The 17925-nt window shown below is 45.3% G+C and overlaps 1 protein-coding gene across 2 annotated transcripts in view; it reads right to left on the reverse strand.

Annotated features, from left to right (window-relative positions):
• Positions 1 to 2802: 2802 nt before the first annotated feature.
• Positions 2803 to 17925, reverse strand: part of DGCR2 (DiGeorge syndrome critical region gene 2) — a 48882-nt gene continuing 33759 nt past the window's right edge. For both annotated transcript variants that reach the window (XM_035340962.1, XM_035340961.1), the window contains exons 6-10: positions 15802 to 15978; positions 13716 to 13919; positions 9645 to 9797; positions 8722 to 8958; positions 2803 to 7928 (exon numbers count right to left, since the gene is read on the reverse strand). In XM_035340962.1, coding sequence (XP_035196853.1) covers positions 7687 to 7928; positions 8722 to 8958; positions 9645 to 9797; positions 13716 to 13919; positions 15802 to 15978 — 1013 coding nt within the window. In that variant the 3' untranslated portion in view covers positions 2803 to 7686. The remainder of the gene's footprint in view (positions 7929 to 8721; positions 8959 to 9644; positions 9798 to 13715; positions 13920 to 15801; positions 15979 to 17925) is intronic.

Consider the following 17925-nt stretch of genomic DNA (forward strand, 5'->3'; position numbering starts at 1 on the left):
CAGGGCTCATCCCTCATCTCTCGCAGGTACTCACGTCCTGGCTCAGAGCTCGGCGGTGCTGCCAGGATAAATAAACCTCGGCACCGGCACAAGGGCCGCAGGAACAAGCGTCCTGCTGGCGGCTTGGCCAGGGACGCGCTGCGGCTCAGCTCTGCCACTTGCTGCAGGGACAATGCCAAGGTCCGGGCTCACCTCCATGGGGCTCTTTGGGGCATATTTGTCCCCCTCCCCAGGCAGAGCCGCTGCCCCAGAGCCGATGTCCCTTTGCCTCTGGCCATCACCATGCCCACAGCAGGGGGTGGCCGCCCTGCACGCCCCCTCCCCTCCATGCACCCACCCCACCAAGCAGGCCCGGGGCTATTCCCCACCCCGGGGCATTTGCCATTGTCCAGGAGATGGAGTTTCTCTGGTGGTTATTTTTGGCAAGGCATGCAGGGGCAGAGATGCTACCAGGGAGGACACACAACCAGGAGCACCACGCAGAGATGCCCAGCTGGCACCCAGCAGGGACGAGCCCCCTGTCCCACGACAGCCCCGCAAGAAGAGGCCGTCCCTGCTCCCACCCGTCCCGGTTGCCCTCCCACCGCACCAGGCTGGAGCAGCCTGCAGTTTCTATAGGAACCAGATCAAACCTTCCAGGAGCTGCTCTGTGCTTCCCGGCCTGCTGCTGCTGCTGCCGCGATGGTGGCGGAGGGCTCACAGCTGAACCCTGCAGCTCCGCGCTGTCCTCGTGGAGCAACCACGTCCATCTCCCTGCCGCACCGGAGCCAGCAGGAGGTGAGCTCCCGCTGGCATGCGTGCGCACCAGCATGAAGGGAGAGACCCGTTACAGGGAAAAAAAAAAAAAAAAAAAAAAAAAATAAGGACTGACAAATAAAAATAGTTTCTGAAGCTGCAGCCATCGATCAGACGTGGGCACGGTGCCACCCTGCTGGGAACCCCCGCCACAGGCACCGTCAGCGAGCGTTGCACCAACAGGCGCGGCAGTGCCAAGAGCAGCTCCCGGAGGTGAATCCTGCCTGGCCCGGGGACCTGGGGTGAGCAGGATGGCAGCAAGACAAGGACTGGAGCACCCAGAGTGGTGCTGCGTGGGTCAGACAGCCCAGGGATGGGTGCACAGAGTGTTGTGGGAGAGCAGCAGGGAGATGGAGCCCAGCAGAATAAATACCCTGGCTGCTCCTGACTTTGCTTTGCTGTTGGCAGTAAGCTGGCGTGGCCGGAGAGCCGGGGCACGGAGCGCAGCAGCACCCAGTGCCCGCACAAAGGCAGCAGTGTGGTGTGGGCAGCAGCTGCGTGTGGCCCCATCGCCCCCCTGCGCCGCCTGGCACCCCGGGGCCGAGCACTGCGTCTGCCCGCGGCACCGGCGGCGAATGACACCTCGCCTCCTGCTGCCCCAAACCTCTGCGGGCAGGGGACAGCGAGCGGTGGCACGGTGGCGGCAGTGACACGGTGGCGGCAGTGACACCGTGCGCTGGCCGGCGTTCAGCGATGAGCGCATCCTGCGGCCACCGAGCCACCAGCAGAGCTCAGGCACGGCCCGGCACATCCCCCAGACCTGTCAGCAGGCAGCGAGCTGAGGAACCAAGCGTCTCCACGAGCTCAGCCTGGAGCCACGCTGCCGTCCCCTCAGCCAGGGCTGGACCACGCGCTCCAGGCTGCTCCTTCCCCAGCCCCGAGAGCAGCTCCCTGGGGCCTTGCTGGGAGCGGGAGCTCGGTTCTCAGTTCTTTGGTTACCTCCCCCAGCTAGAGGGGATTTGAGCCCACGCAGCCCTAGGAATGGAACCCAGTTTGTTCCCAGCCCCATCCCACCAGCCCTGAGGCCAGAAGGCCGTGGAGCCCTGCCGCCAGGATGGGGGCACGCAGGCATCGGGGGGCTGCAGGGCCGGGGGGCAGCTCAGGGGATGGCAGAGGAAATCCGTGCTGCAACTGCAGGCTCGCCTTCCTAAAGCCGCACAAGAGCTGAAAGAGATTTATTTATTTCTCCAGCAAGGCCTCGCGGGGCACGGCCCTGCCGCCAGGCGGCCCCGTCAGGGCGGGGAGCGGCCTGCAGGGCCCGGGGCCGGCCGTGCCTCCCGGCGGCCCGCTCCTGCCCCCTGCTGCCCACACGAGCCCCCCGCCAAAGCTCCGCCGCTGCCCCAAGGCTGCTCCGGGTCCCCCCAAGGCTTCTCCTGCACAGCAAGGGCAGAGCTTGCCCTGCAGCAGTGCCAGGCACGGGGCACGGCCCCAGGCTTCCCTTTGGAAACCTCAGGAAAAAAGCTCGAGGCTGGGACAGGCGGAGGTCCCGTCAGGCTTTTCCACCAGTGACACCCAACTTGTGACAAGAGATCAGCGCTGACAAGGGGCTCTGGAGGCCCTGGGCACCTAGCTGTGATCCCTGCTGGGTAAACATCAGTCCCCGGGCAGGATCAGGCACTGAGCACTGCCCAAGGGCCCGGCTGCTCTGTGCAGGTCGTGGCGAGCTGCAGGGCTCAGCTCCCTCCTCTCCCCCCCTACCGCTGCCTCACGCGGCTCCTGCCCCACTTCTGCTCCTTCCACAGGCTCACAGAAGCTCCACGAGGGCAGCAGGAACAGCCTGCACTTCACCTTCAGGAGTATCAACACAAGACTTTCTTCAAGTTATATTATTACGGGTAAATCCCGCTGGTATTTGTACACGAAGGCACTTCTACAGCCACCCTGTTCGAAACCAAAATCTCCTGATCTTTTGGCAAGATCAGTCTGGAAGTGCACATAACGAGGCTTCCTTAACAATGCTAAAGAACCACACCAGTGAGAGAAATCAGGAGACACCGAAACGGACCGTTCGTCTTACAGAACACAATTTATTTGGCATTTGGATGAAATGTTTCTCACAGCATCTTGAGAAAAAGAAAGATTAGTGCCAACCCCAAAGAAAGAAGTTAAAACAAAAAACAGTGTCACAGGGACTGAATTATTATAGTATCAAATTTAAATTCTACATGGTATTTCACAGAATATCAAAATCTTTTATACACTGCCACAGTTAAATCCAGTCACAAACCAACTACACAGGAGAAGCCTGCAAATGCAGCGTTGGCTAAAATTATTTTCCAAGAGAAGGTAAAAAGCAGTGTCTCATTCTCTCTCTCAGCCTCCCAGGCATACACAAGTCTGACATTCAGATTACAGTGCAGCATGGCCATGCACGCAGGCTGCAAGTGCAGCATCTCTGCTGGCATCAGCTCCAACCCACTCAACGTTCAAGGTGCACAATACTGGAAAATTAAAGCTATGTCGTACCGTAGCAGGCAGCTAATGCAGAACATTGTTAGGGGAAGCAGATCCTCACCGCTGAATGCATCTATTCCAAAGAAACACAGATTTCGTTTGGAACTGGGTAACGGTGAAAGCAAAATGTATGAACTTTGATTGATTTGCCTCCTCTACACTGATGTGTTCTAATTTTAGGGTCCAGTTCCCAACTTGCGAGGGATATTTAAAATAAATTTCTGTATATTTCATGTTCTTTAGCTAAGTAGAGAGGAAAAAATACATTTCAGGAACTTAGAGATGTTATGAATCATATGAGAAAACAGCAAAACTTCAGGGCTCTATCACTGAAAAAAAATGACTTCTGAAATATAAAAACAGTTTTTAAAACAGCTTCAAATTCAATTAACATTAGGTGGGAAAAGAACAGTAAGTTACTGGTCACAATTTCTTCCCAGGTGAAACTTCAGAGACACATGAATCGGACAAGCCCTGTGCCACCGGCTCAGGCAGAGCCCAGCGACCGCCAGGAGTGCTGCCTGAGCGCAGACTGTAAGATTAAGCTTTCAGGAAAAAGTCACCTGCTTCTTTTTTCTTCTCGACCAGCGCCCTGTCACAAATGGATAAAGGAATCATCTGAGACTCAGGACTAGACACAACCAAACATTACGCAGACAATTTTTTGTACATCTGAATGACAATTTTGATCTTCTAGCACAGAACTAAACCCCACCGTCTTTCTAACGTTACGATATTCTACAACTCACCTAGTAAAAAAAGAGAGGCTGCTGTGAGACCGCGTACGTGTATCACTGATAACATCGATACAAGTGAATATCTATGACTGCCCATGAAGGAACAGCAGAGACCTCAATATGGCACCACAGTACGTAGTAAGGAAGGGGAAACTGAGGAACGGTTTTTTAGAGGCCACAATGGGATGCGTGAGCCCTGCACAGGACAGAGCACTGACACCTGACAAGATAGATTGTGGTCAGGAACATTCAAAGAGAAATGCCCTCTTTGCTCATTTGTGCTGCAAGGAACGATAAGGTAATGGAACCTCCCCTGCTGTATCTGGAGGAAGATCGGGGATGCACCAGTAGATAAGAAAAACATCCAGAGAAGTGAACAGTGATGGGGGGGAAATTAAAAAAAAAAAAAAATCAATGCACAAAATAACTCAAAAAGATCTCATCAGTCTAATGGCAATCAAAACAATAAGGTCTTCCTCAGGCAAGCATCAAGCTTCAAACTCTTTAATTGGCGCTCGGAACAACGCTATGTACCAGTCACCTTGCCAAGGGCAAGGAAGTTTTGCTGAGGAGTCAACTGCTGTCAAGAAAACTAACCCTTCCCCAGTTGGCCCAGAAGTCTTAGCAGTTGTGACGTTCTCTGCTACAGAGGCTCTTACTCCAAGAGAGAAAACTCAATGTGAAAAAGCTACATTAAAATGGGAAAGAAATGACAATTTTATTGCCAAATTAGAAGCTCACTGAGAGGTAAACGAGAGCTATACTTAGTGAGCTGCTCCATTCAAGGCAAGATCTCTCTTCGTTTACAGTTAAGATGAAGGATAGGGAAAAAGAGAGGAAGTTGCAGCCTCTGTGCCAACATACAACAAGTGGGAAAGGCTCAGAAGCTATAGGAAAAATATTACACTGAGGCCTCTACAAAGAAGCCCACATTTGGAACAACTATAGCCGGGAGCTATCATGAAGTTTTCAATAAATTCACCACAGAACCAAAAGTAAAATAAAAATATATATTGAACAGATTCCTGCAGTGTTATGAGATGTGTGAGGTAAGGTATCTGTTCACCTCAACCACAAAACACAGCTTCAGAGACTAAACCAAGCCAAAAGGCCTTTTGTTATTGCGCTAGGATACTACAGAGAATGAACGTTCCATCTGGCTTCAAAAGGAATTAGAAGTTTTCTAATTTGCACTGCTAACAAAATATTTTCAGGAACAGACTGTAGTAGCATAGACTTCGCATCCTACTTAAGTGTACACTATCACATCCTGTCCTACAACAGAGTGTAGCCAGCTTCAGAGAAGTATTAACCCTAAGAGCCTAGTTTATATCCCAGTGCTTAGCTTCACCTAGCTGGACGCAGCACAAAGGGTACCGTCTACAGTATATATATTTTTATATATATATCGCCACCCAGAGACACACACACGCACACACACGCATTCGTACCTACAAAACTAAAGAAAAATCAGTACATACAATGTATAAAACGTATGAATGTGCTCAAAAATGCACAAAACCCGCTTTATTTTCATACTTCAGAAATGCTCAATTTGTATGCATGGTTCTCACTACTGCTATCCATCCACTTCGTTAGACCAGGACTTGAACTCAGAGGAGGAGATGGCAACAGATCCCCCAGGGTGGAGAATTGCTCCTCTCATTTCGTGCTGCTCACGTTAGAGCCAGTCACCAGAGAACAGGACGCGCCGTGGTGGTACGACTCCAGGCGGAGAGGCTTCCTAACAGTGCTTCCTCCTACTCGCGCGGCAGCAGCGCACACGAGAACTGTGATTCACTCTCCAACGGATTCAAGATTGTTAGCAAATGTCTGAATGTCAAGACTCCAGATATGATCTCAATAATGAAACTCACAGTTTTCTGTGCAAAAGGAGTTGAATTGTCAAGACCAATCCTCAAGTACAGTATAAGCCTATAGGCAAGACACAGAATAGAAAGTAGCAGCATATTCAATAGGGAAAAGTCAGCTGCACTGGGAAACCACAACAGTGGGTTAGGATTTGTCATACAAGTATGATTTCTCATCATTACTAGAAAAATAATTCACATATACACCCCCATGCAGTGTTTTCTTCCTGTCCCTCTAGGCTTGTACCCTTCATAAGGTAATAGGAGAACACTCACAAGGGGCATTCTTTACATATTCCTTATAATTTATCTCATCTGCTGGCTGCTACAGTAAGTCAAGGAGAAGCAGAGGCAGGAGGAGGATGGAGGGTAGGGGCAAATTATTTGTACACTACAATCCCACTTAAACTTAAAACCACCTGTAAAGATTGTTTTGCACTCATTATCAAAGCCAACAGTGCTTGACTTTGGGATTAGTGAGGGAGTGAATTAATCTCTTTTTGCAATGTTTAAATTAGCTTAAAGAATTCAATCTGAGGGGAAAATTGAAGATCACATATCAGAGTGAAGCAGACTGCTTTACTGATTTAAGTACGCTAACCTCATTATAACCCCTTGTGGAACCTGGATAAATGGTTTGGGGTGTGGGTGGGGAGAATTCCTAGAACAGGGTTGGCATTTATAGGATTAGGATAAGAAACAAGTGTCCAATTAAACATTATGTACAGTGTGTTGATCAGTGTTTTTAAATGTTATTTGTAGAAACTGTAAAGAAGTGAAATGGAAAGGAGGGAACACACATGCTAAATATAGCATGCAATAAGAAAAGCAAGAACAATGGTCTCTTATCCAGGCCAGTTTTGTGCAACTGTTCATTGTAAAGGAGTTAAACTACAAAGAAAAACATTTCAGTCTTCCTTATGGGATTACAACAAACAGGGGCTTCATATAGTGAAGTTAGACTGTGTCAAAGTTAACCGCTCCCCGTCTCTTCCCTTAAGCACTACCTGACATGTACGAGGATTCTACTGAAGGGATGCCAGCCCAGCCCTGCACAGACCCATTTTTTTATAGCACAGAAGTTTACCTTACAGCATTACATTTTGCAGCCACCAACAACAGAATTGTAATTGCAAATCCTAGTTTTCTTAGTACCCACTTCCATAAACAAAGTCGCACATTGTGTAGATCATTTATCCTCCAGTCCCTAGGGTGTTTTGTAACAGCAAGGCAGATCAAAACACACATTTTGTACTGTGTAACTCTTATGTGGTAACATGTTTTAGCTCCTCAGTGTTCCTGCTCTGTGTAACAGACACCTAGCCCCTTCCCCTGCAGTTCAGTCTTCTCTGTCTTTTCCAAGTGTAGCACTGAAGCACGAGAAAGCAACTGATTGAACAATGACTGCCCCCACCCCCCTCTTCCATCGTCTGTTCCCTGGGTCCAGTGGTATCCAGCCAAATCCAAGCAGCTTTTTCTGATGTAGATTTTGTTTCCTCTCAGTTAAAAAACAAACAAACAACAACAAAAAAAAACACTACCCATACTTTTCCTCTCCTTAGAAGTCAAAGGAATTCTCTGCATTCTTTTCCATAGCCAATGGAAAAAAAAAAAAAAAGAGCAGTTATACAGTCCATATTTACAGGACAAACTGATTAGTGAACGAGTAACGACAGCCAAAAACAAGAGGCACGATCCTAATCTAGAACATAAAAGCAGTGTTCAAAACAAAGTGGAGATTCCTTCTGAAGTTCAAACCATGGATTAGTGTTTGTCTGTGCAAACAGTTGCTAAAACTATTTCTGACCGGCAGTCGGCTTTTTATTCCTTTATACAATGGTATTGAGAGAACAGTGGCTGTGACGGCTGCCCGTAAGAGTTTCTGCCGGTGTGTTTTCATTTAGCGGTGTGTCGGGAGGGACAAGAAAGGTGCTGCTGTCAGCAGAGTCTTCCAGCTCCACTGGAGAAGGACCAACTGAGGGAGGAAGCGATCCCTCTGTAAGCTGTGGGGATACATCACAGTTTCCTAGTGATGGAGGACTGCTCTGCACAGTCTGAGAAAGAACTCCATCTGGAAAAGAGGAAGAAAGGCAGAATCAGAAGGTGAAGTATGTCATTTCACGTTCTCAAATAGATTTACTATCTGTGGTTTCTGGAAGCTCTGAGCTTTTCCCGTCTTTGTATTAATGCACATGACACGGCAAAGGAGGAAAATTATGTAGCAAAAATATAACATTGATATATATAAATAAGACTGATTAGTGCAAGCATCTTACTTATCTTGTGAGATATGCTGCTACAAAATCCGAAATTGGAATGAGTTCTACAGTATGCTAATATCGCAGCTGCAAAACTGAAGAGCGCTGGGTGAATCATTAAAAAGTGGTATTTTTGGTCAAATTTTTTGGCTGTGGGTGGGGGGAGTGGGGAGTGGAGAAGAGGCTGGTTATGTTTTGTTTAAAATCTCTTGTACTTGGCATTTATTCTACTCTTTAATACCAGTTTCTACAGACCTAGCTCCAAAAGACCAGAAAAGGTACCAGCATGATGGAAACTATGTAACCCACCCAAGGGAAGATTTTAAAATCAGTAAAGACTAAGAGTTGAGCTGCTTGCAGCATGGACTCCACTTTTAATTTGAGTGACCCAAACAAGCTTTTCCAGAAAAACAAAAAACAAAAACACGCCACAACCCCCAAGCTGAACGATAGTTTTAACAAAAATCTTTGCCATATAAAAATAGGTTTGTATTATGAAATACATTTTCTCACCACAATCACTAAAATATACAACTATAGTTTTGTTTGTTTGTTTTAAATAAAAAATAAAAACAAGAAGGAAAAGAGAAGTTACTGCCTGCATACCTGGAGTGGAACAAAGGATGCTGTCTGGATTGACAGAAGCCTCATAAGGAGGAGGTGGGTCATCTGGATGTTGAATGTCTGGATACTTGTAAGCAGTATAGGGTGGAGGCGGATCATGGAAATGAAATGCTCCCCCTTCCCCATCATCTGAAAGATGCAGTGGAGTAAGGCCAGTTCCAAAACCATCAGGACCATAATCAAAACCAGGCATCCTGCGGCCCAAGTTGAAGTGGTGCACTATTTCAAGATAAGAGAAAGAAAACAATAAAGGAGTTTATACTACATTTTCTTTTTCACGTTAAGGCCTTAAAAACAACACCTTCTTCCACTTTTCACAGCCAAGGAACTCACGTCTCCTGAACACCTAGAAAAGCCTAAATAACCTATACAGGTCAACTCGCTGCCGTTATACAACGAAACCCAAGGCCACCTGCTCCCAGCCTCTTTGTCCTGCACCACAGCTCAATTTGTATCTAAGCTCTTCAAACTAAAGACATCATTCACACACGGAAGGTATTTCAGATTTGGACCACGTACAAACAAACAAGTATTCTTCCATTATTGGCTAAAAAGTCTGAAGAACCTTCAGGTTTGAAGAAACTACACACAGAGGCAGAGATGGGCAAGACCACAAAGCTTCCTATTTCCACACATCAACTCATCAATAATAAGCATTAAGCGCAGGAGAAGTATGTACTCATTTATTTGTTTAAATGAGTGGTTCATAGAAACAAAACTTGTACAAATAGTGACCCATTCAGGCAGCCAGTACATTTGGGTACAGTACTGACTAGAATTTATTACCAGACTTCCACTGATGTTCTCCACATAGATTTGGATCTCTTCTGCTCTTTTCATCCTGAAGCACATTTACACTACACACATTTACAGATCAAGACTCACTACAAATACAGGCTACTTACAATTTGCTCCGATCAAAGACTCTATGCGCTCTCTCCGCCTCTGGCGTAGCCGGTGAACCATGAAGAGCAGCAAAGAGAGGATGAGGAAGGATGAAATGCAGCTAACTATCAGACGCATTCCACCAGCCATTGAGTCAAACAAGCTGTTCCCATCTGTTACATAAAATATAGAAAAGAAGGCTGTTACTTATGTTCAAGACTCATTTTTCCTCGATGTTCTTTTGTCAGTAATGGAGAAAAATGCAGAGTGGAGATTCATTAGCCTGGTTTAACAGTTCTACAGATTTCAGAAGTGTAGAAAAAATGAATCATTAGATGATTTATCTATTTACTGCAAGGAGACCTAAATGCTTCTAAATATGTTACACAGCAAAAGGCACAAAACGTTGAAGGCTTCGGGTCTCTGAAAAAGGGAAAAACAAAGGTTAAGAGTATTTTGCACATCAACTTTTCTCCCTGGCATGGCTGATGGTCTTGTAGCGAAGAGAACGGCAAGCCTGGAAGCTATGGGAAAGGCCCAAGAACTGGCATATCTACAGTATTTCTACATGACTTCAGGGCATTGTAACTTTTCTACTTCAAACAATAAAATCTCTAAACATTTTCATTATCACCAAGACATCGCCATCCAAATTCCATGTGTCTTAGGTAGCATGGTTATCAACATTAAATGATAGGAACTAAAACTACCTTAAAAAGATGAATCAACATGATAACAGTCTTTCAAAAACTGAAGAGAGAGATTAAGATAAACAGGAATCAAATGTTTTCCTAAAATCACAGAAAGCAAGTGGCAGAACACCGAACAGACCCGGGAGCTTAGGGCTTCTAGAGCTCTATACCAGAGCTAATCAGATCCACGCTTAGAAGGCTGAGAGCAAATTATCACTGTTCTGTCAGAGCCAGGCACAAGAGGTATTTTTCACAATTCAACTAATCGGGCTTAAAGTAGCCTGCAAACAGACAGACACCCTATGCAAGAACAGACAGAAGTGACTGTGCTGTTCTCTTTGCACAAATTTCCTGTTAAAGAGCTCCAATAAAGAAGGGAACTGAGGTTAGATGTGGCTAAGCAGATGAAGCAGCTGCACAGCCTGGTTGTGACAGTTACACAGCACTAGAGAACACGCGCAGCACCAAGTACGAACCCTGTGCCCAGCCAATGCAGCATCATGCCAGCACAGTGGGTAGAGCAACCAGCCCCTGGCCCCTTTCCTTCCCTGCACCCACTACAGCTGCAAGAGCTCTCGGTAACTTCCCTTCCACTGAGCAGCAAAAGCTGCACCGAAGATTCCTTACAGAATACAAGAACCCTCACAAGAACTGTAAATACTGATTTGCTACAAATGCTAGGAATAGAAAAAGCCACCTTATTGAGGCATTGTTAGAAGTACACGGCTAATTTATTACCTAACCCATTCCCAAGTAATTCATTTAATAGTGCACTACGCATAGAACTCCAACATAACTCCCTCTCAAATCTGGCTGTGCAGTACAAAAGCCTCTACGCTGTCAAATCTTTTAGCAGCTCTCCCTGTCAGAGCGCAAACTGATGCAGTCACACAGCAGCAGTAAGCAACCAACACCCCCTCCCCAACAGCCCGGACCTGCCGGCGTTCCTCCACCATGTTATGGCAATGCTGACTTTGTGGCCACCATAAATTAGTTCTAACAGTTGCCTTAAATAAAAGGACTTCGGTAAAACATACACACAGTGAAGCATGATGCAATCTCATAGTCAGAAGCCTGACATTGCCTCTTCCACATATTCTCTTCAGGCCAGCTAAAAGTGCAAATCTTGGGCCTTCTGGGGAGGCTGGGCCGCTTTCGTGCTGCTCCCACCCTCTGACAGCTCCTACCACTCGGCCTGTTCAGCTGGATCAACTACTGTCAAGTCCTAGATTAAAGTAAAAAAAGGGACAGAGACCCAGCTTCCACAGAACGAGACAAGCCATCACAGATTTTCAACCTACATATACAGGAATGGATTATTTCAGAAAGGCTGTTTGACACTCAGGACAGTAGTAAAACCCTGTAATTGCCCTACTTTAGTCACTAAAAAGCTTCTCCATCACCAGCTCTTTCAAATATTTTGTTTCTTTGAACACCATTTCACAAGTGAGAGTTCCAGATCTGTACAAACGAGCCCCACAAAACAACAGGAGTCCCACATCCATGAAGAGGCAATTGACAAATGACTTCAGTTTCTGCATTAGTACACAAAAGATTTTCATGTGCTATTTATCTTCAACTAAATGAGAAGCATCTTTCAAGATAGTACAGCTGGGATTGCTCAGCTTACTCCTACCACTGAAAAATTCCCCTACTACCAAGTCCTTGAGTAATATTCTTTATCCACTTGTAATCGTTGCTCACCCACTCACACAACACGAGCTGATTACCTGCCAACCCAACAGCGGGATTTATTTCCCCCCAGTCTCTCCTTGGGTGATGAATTCACTTACCCTTGATTAGTAGAGCAGTTTTCTTTCCTTTGCAACAAAGCTTAGGGAAGATATATGCAGGAATTGGGCAAAGATAAATATATGCTGATTAAAGAAAGTAATTCATTAATTTTGTCAGCTGGAATAGTCATTTATCAACACCCAGAAGGAAAACTAAAATGTGTCATCTCAAAATTTCAGTGTTTATCATTAGCTGAAGTAACTTTATTATGAAGTTAGGCAACTGCTTGATGATTCTTCTCTCAGAAACTGAGTTACTAAAAAACCTGAACACTTCAGACAAGAGTATAATGAAACAGTCTTATATAGCATCAGTACAGGAAGAAGAGCTTAGGGATCAGAAAGGATGTGGTAAAATACAGTCTTCAAATCAGTATTCATGAAATAGTTGAGACCCACAGTATAAGCAAGGATTAGAGAACATAGCGTGAGGTTATCCCAGGTCGTCTTATCCTGTCTGTTGGATGATGCCTTGCTGAAACTGTTCCTGAAGATTAAAAAAAAAAAAAGACAGCGAAGACAGTCTTAACTCCGCTGATAGGAGTAGGAGGAAGAGTGCTTTTTCACCCCCGACTCTCCCCAGCAGCCTGCAACACCAGTTACAAACATCTGTTAAGCTTAGCCGTCAGAATGGATGTAAGTGACAGCAAGGAGGGATCAGGGCCTTTAATCATTAACTTGTGCAGATAAGAAAAAGAACGACCACAAGTTTGGATGCCAATAAGCACCCCTTTTTTTGTAATAGGCTGAAATGGAAGCTTCTGACAGGAAGACTTGACCTGTGTTTTCCATATTAGAAGGATCTGAACAATAGTTTCTTGGTGCACTCAGATAAGATCAGGTTCTTTTAAAATATCAGGAAATCACAGAACGATTGAGGTTGGAAGGGACCTCTTGAGGACATCTAGTCCAAACCTTGCTCAAGAGCAAAGGTTTGAGCAGGTTGTTCAGGACCGTGTCCAGTCAGACTTCAAATATCCCCCCAGATAAGGACTCTGCAACCTATCTGTTCCAGTATTTGACCACTCTCATGGTAAATGCTAAATAGATTTCTTTTTGCAAGTCTCTTTACACAAGAAGTAACATCCCCAAAAGGCCACTGACCAAACAGCGTACGGACTGATCCAAAACAAGAAGCTGCACCGAGATGCCAAACTCCATAAGCAAGGTCACATGCCCTGATTATTAAAATTCCATATAATTTGGAAACAGTGCTTTCTATCTGATCCCCTCATGCAAACTTCCACACATAAATGCTCTTGTCCAGCAAAAGATACTTAATTAGTGCTCAAGACAAATGTCTTTTCCTTTTAATGACAGCTAAACATCAGAAAGAAACCACGCAAGATGCTCTATTAGAAATCAACGATGCTGTCAACCTCCGTAGAGGAGACAAGTTACTGCTCTTCACTAATAGCACCAAGGATGACTAATTATTTCTAGCAACAGACTGAAGTTTTTCATTTCCTGTGATGTGGGATTTTTCCCCAGATGGGGTTGGTGTCGAGGCACTGAAAGGATGCACCACTTCAAACAAAGTTATACCCCAAAACAACCAAGTTTCACAGTAGTATTGCTTGATAAAACTGCAACGGTCTTGTCTTACCTGGGTCTAAACAAGTAAATTTGCAGCACTCCTTCGGGTCTTTGCGGTACTGCTGACATCCCTGTGGCCGTTCGCACAGAGCAGCCACACACATCTCAGGTTCACCGTTATGACACGTGCAGCTCAGACAGGGATCATCCCCTTTTGGAGTGAAATAGTAGCCTTCATCAACAATGTTGTCTTTGATATCGACACAAGTCTGGCCTAGAACAGAAATGCACATCAATATCCAAGTGTCTATGAGCCTGCCAGACAACTGCAGTTTGATCTATTATAAAACATGATTTGAAAACATAAGCAGATGATCAGTTAAAAGTCACGCTTCTACATGAAAATAGCTTTTAGAAGGGATCTCCAGGGAGTGGGGAAGATAAATGGATAGTCTGGAGATGTGCGGGGATGATTTACTGCTCAAACTTGACAAAGTGAATGTTAAGTATTTAATGGAATTGATGTGCTTTCAGGTGTCCTCTCCAGCACTCAGAGCAAGTGGTCTGAGAAGGACAGCCTTCAGCATCCCACCTGCTGCACCTCCCTCCCTGTCTCCTGGCACTTAGGAAAAGACGGGACTTCTCCGGACCAAGCTGCAGGACACTCTCAACAGGTCAGGCCCAAAAAAGAAAGCCAGATGATAGCAATTCCACTGCCCTAGTTGCATCTTGATCCCTGTGCAGTGGAGGAGGCTTAGGTGTCTTCAGACCCCATTCTTTCCTCCCACAGACCTGAAAGGGAGGTACCAAACAGACAGCTGGGGGACCTACCAGCCTGCAGCGACTGCTCAGGGAGCGTGGTTAGTCCCCTCCACCCTAAGCAGAGCTTAGTGAGGCTGTACAGGAAAATTCAGACTGGAAGAGACCTTAGGAGGTCTCTAGTTCGATGCAGGATCAGATATGAGGTCTCACTTTGTTGCATTTTATCCAGTCTGGTCGTTCTCCCTGACGTCAGTTCAAATCTCATTTTAAATTTTGTCGTCTCCTGCCACACACCCATGCAAAGAGCCTGGATCTATCTCCGTGATAACCTTGTAGCTACTGGCTGGCTGCCATCAGGTCCCCTCGAAGCATTCACTCCCTTCCACAGGCTGGAGGAGCCTCATTTCCTCCACCTCTCCTCGAAGCACGGGTGCACCAGCCCCCGCAGCATCATCCTGGTTGCCCTCACTGAACTCACCTCAATTTGGCAAGGTCCTGTCAATGCCCTTCTCGTACTGGGGGTCCCTGAAACTGTACACAGAATTCTTCTGCTCAGCTTATACATCTTATCTTTTTCCCCCCATCACCTTCTGGTTAACAATCTGGCAGAGCTACTGCTTTCCTCACAACACCACTTTGAAGAGATGACCAAAAAGGTCATGTTTTGACTACATATACAGCCTTCAATTCACATTCCAAAAGCTTATCACATCAAAGTAGACATCACAATAGCCTGTCTTCCTAATTTTCAATATTTCCAGTGAAAAAGCAGGCAGAGAAGGGCTGACTTTTCCTCCCTTAACACTCTTGTAAATCTTTATCCTGCTTTCAAGAAAAAACAAACACAAAACACTTGAAGAACTGCAGTAAAAGTTCAACACCACATGTATTAACTTTTTTTTTCCCCCCTCAAAGAATCATCATTTATATCAGGCACCTTGAACGTTACCTGAAAATACTGCTAAGGAGTATTTCCCTTCTCTTGGTTTAATGCCTTTTGGCGTAAGGGCATGCACGATACAGAATGGGAGCCGTTTTTTCCACTTTAAGTCAGAAGCTATACTTGCTTTTTTCCCCATGCCCCATAGTTCTAAGAATTGGTTGGAAAGAATTTAATAGAAATGGCTTTATTCAAAATAAACCAGAAATAAATGCTTCTTCATTTTACATGAAGCTAATAACATGAGTGGTATTTACTACAAGGCCTAACTGTGTTGTGGCTGACAACCACCCGTTACGATGCCCCTATTCAAACAAAGCCAAACTCTTACTTCTTTTTCCTCCTTTTTTAATTTACTGGGAAAATGTAGAAAGGATAGCTACCAGATTTCCAATACTTGTTTTACGCTTATTTAAACATGAAAACAGTTAACACCGAACTAAACCCAACTTACTCCTTTTGCAGAGGAATGACGACTTCTCGTAGCAGTTTTCAGCATACCAGCTGTGTAAACCGTGGTGCCGAAGGGTAGGAAAATGGAAACACTGAAGCTGGGCACAAAGAACGTTTTCATTTTCAGACATAGCCGTACCAAAGATAGGGTCAGGGGGTAAAAATACTTCTGAAGAGCCTAGAACAAGATGCATTGGTGTAAGCAGCCTGCGGGTATGCAGAGCTATAGAAAGGCCCTGTAACATCACTCACTGCACGCACACCAGATTTACAAGGCTACTGTCCTCTAGCTTTAGCTTCCATTAGCAGCACTCCTCCGGGGAAGGCGAGGAGTGGGGAGGGAAGGGGTGAGTCACAGAGAGGAGAGGCTGCTGTTGTCAGAGAACAGTGTAATTTTGACATTCTGCTGCAGCAGGAGCGTGTTTTGCTATCTCTACAAATGCTTCTTTCCAGAGTCCCATGGGGTTTGCCTGCCAATTCGTATGCACCCCTTCAAACAGTGATGGGTTTGAACACGCTAAGGAGAAATGGAGCAGCGACCACTATACTCGATGGTCTGGCCAAATGCTAATGTAGCAGGAACCTACAGAAATCTCACACCTGGCACTCCAAGCACCCAGCAGTGCTTCCAGAACATCATCTATCCCGTGCAGCATGCTGCAGAGCTGCTCCCCCACGTTGCTGGTTTGGAGTACAGTGCAGAACAGGGCTGTGCTGCAACGCCCCTCCTGCTGCTGCAGAGGGGATATACGTACTCCTTGGTCCTCCACAGAACTAAACAGACTGCACGCCATGGGTTCCAAAGAGCAGGGACTAAGTATCGAGTTATTTTTCCCATTGCAGGGCATGGGAAAGGTATTACGGGTATTGTATAACTAAAAATTTTGCTTCTGACCAGCGCCTTAGTGTAAAATTAGTCAGCATGCAAAATTGTAGAGATTAATGAGAAGCCAAAACACAACAATTGTGAAAATTAGTTTATTTGATATGTCTTCAGAAGCCTGCTTTCTAAATCTGTGCTTAAACATTGACTTCAACAGCTCCTGCAGTTAGTATATTAAGCAGCCTAGTCACACGATGGTCCTTTCAAACACAGACTTAAGTCTGATAATTTTTAACTCAATCAAGCTCTCCTATCATTTTTTGAGGGTTTTACTTCCGCATTGCCCAATGATAGATTAAAATTTTCAAGCTATAGGACCCTCAATCACTTTTCAAACAGATACTAGTAACTCACAGTCTACCTCACTACCAGTCAGTGGAACTTAAATAAAATCTTTCAGAAGCTACCGAACGCTAATATGTACTTTACTTCATACAGGTATGTTTTTATTAAATAAAAGACTTGCAAGCAAAACACTATATAGCATTGAAAAGGCTTAAATACATATAACGAATAAGTTGAAGACAACTTGTGATATAAACAGACATCATGATTCTCTGTAATTTATGCCTCCCTAGTCATAACAGTTGGTCAGCAGATGGCAGTGCAGTCAACTTTCTGAAGAGCAAAGAAAGGTCCTTTTCAGGAGAATTGTTTTTTTTTTCCTTGGAGTTCGTAGGAGAAGCCTACCTGTATAAGCAGTTTTGTTCAGATGAGGAATAGCTAACCCTTACAAGAGAAAGTTGGAATTTCCTCCCTGCCCTCTTCCTGTTGTCAGAAGGCATCTTTAGGTGCCTTCCTTTAAGGAATTAATGGAAATGTTCCTGCCTCCACAAAAGGGAGCAATTTCCTCTGAATACCCAGCCAAATCTGCTTACTTAAGTGACAAAAGAAATCAATACTTTTGCACATGGCAGAAAGGTAAAACAAGTCCCATCACTGGAAACCTATTTGGGTCCAATCCCTCCTCATGCATTAAAAGTAGTGTTTTTTTGTTGTTGTTGTTTTGTTTTTGTTTTTTAAGATCCAACTGTTTCACAAAATTCTGCTCATAATTATGTATCTGCACATAATGGACAGTTACCCCTGCAAATTTTCCATTACTGAAAGCTGTATATGAGAAGAAAACTACTCTGGATTCGTTTTCAAACGCTACACTGGAATTCACAGTGCTGGTGTGTATAAACCTGTTTTTTATTTTCCTTGACCTGTATCAGCATAGAATTTAGACATTCAATTCTA

The sequence above is a fragment of the Oxyura jamaicensis genome, chromosome 15, assembly GCF_011077185.1.
Source record: "Oxyura jamaicensis isolate SHBP4307 breed ruddy duck chromosome 15, BPBGC_Ojam_1.0, whole genome shotgun sequence".
NCBI lineage: Eukaryota > Metazoa > Chordata > Aves > Anseriformes > Anatidae > Oxyura > Oxyura jamaicensis.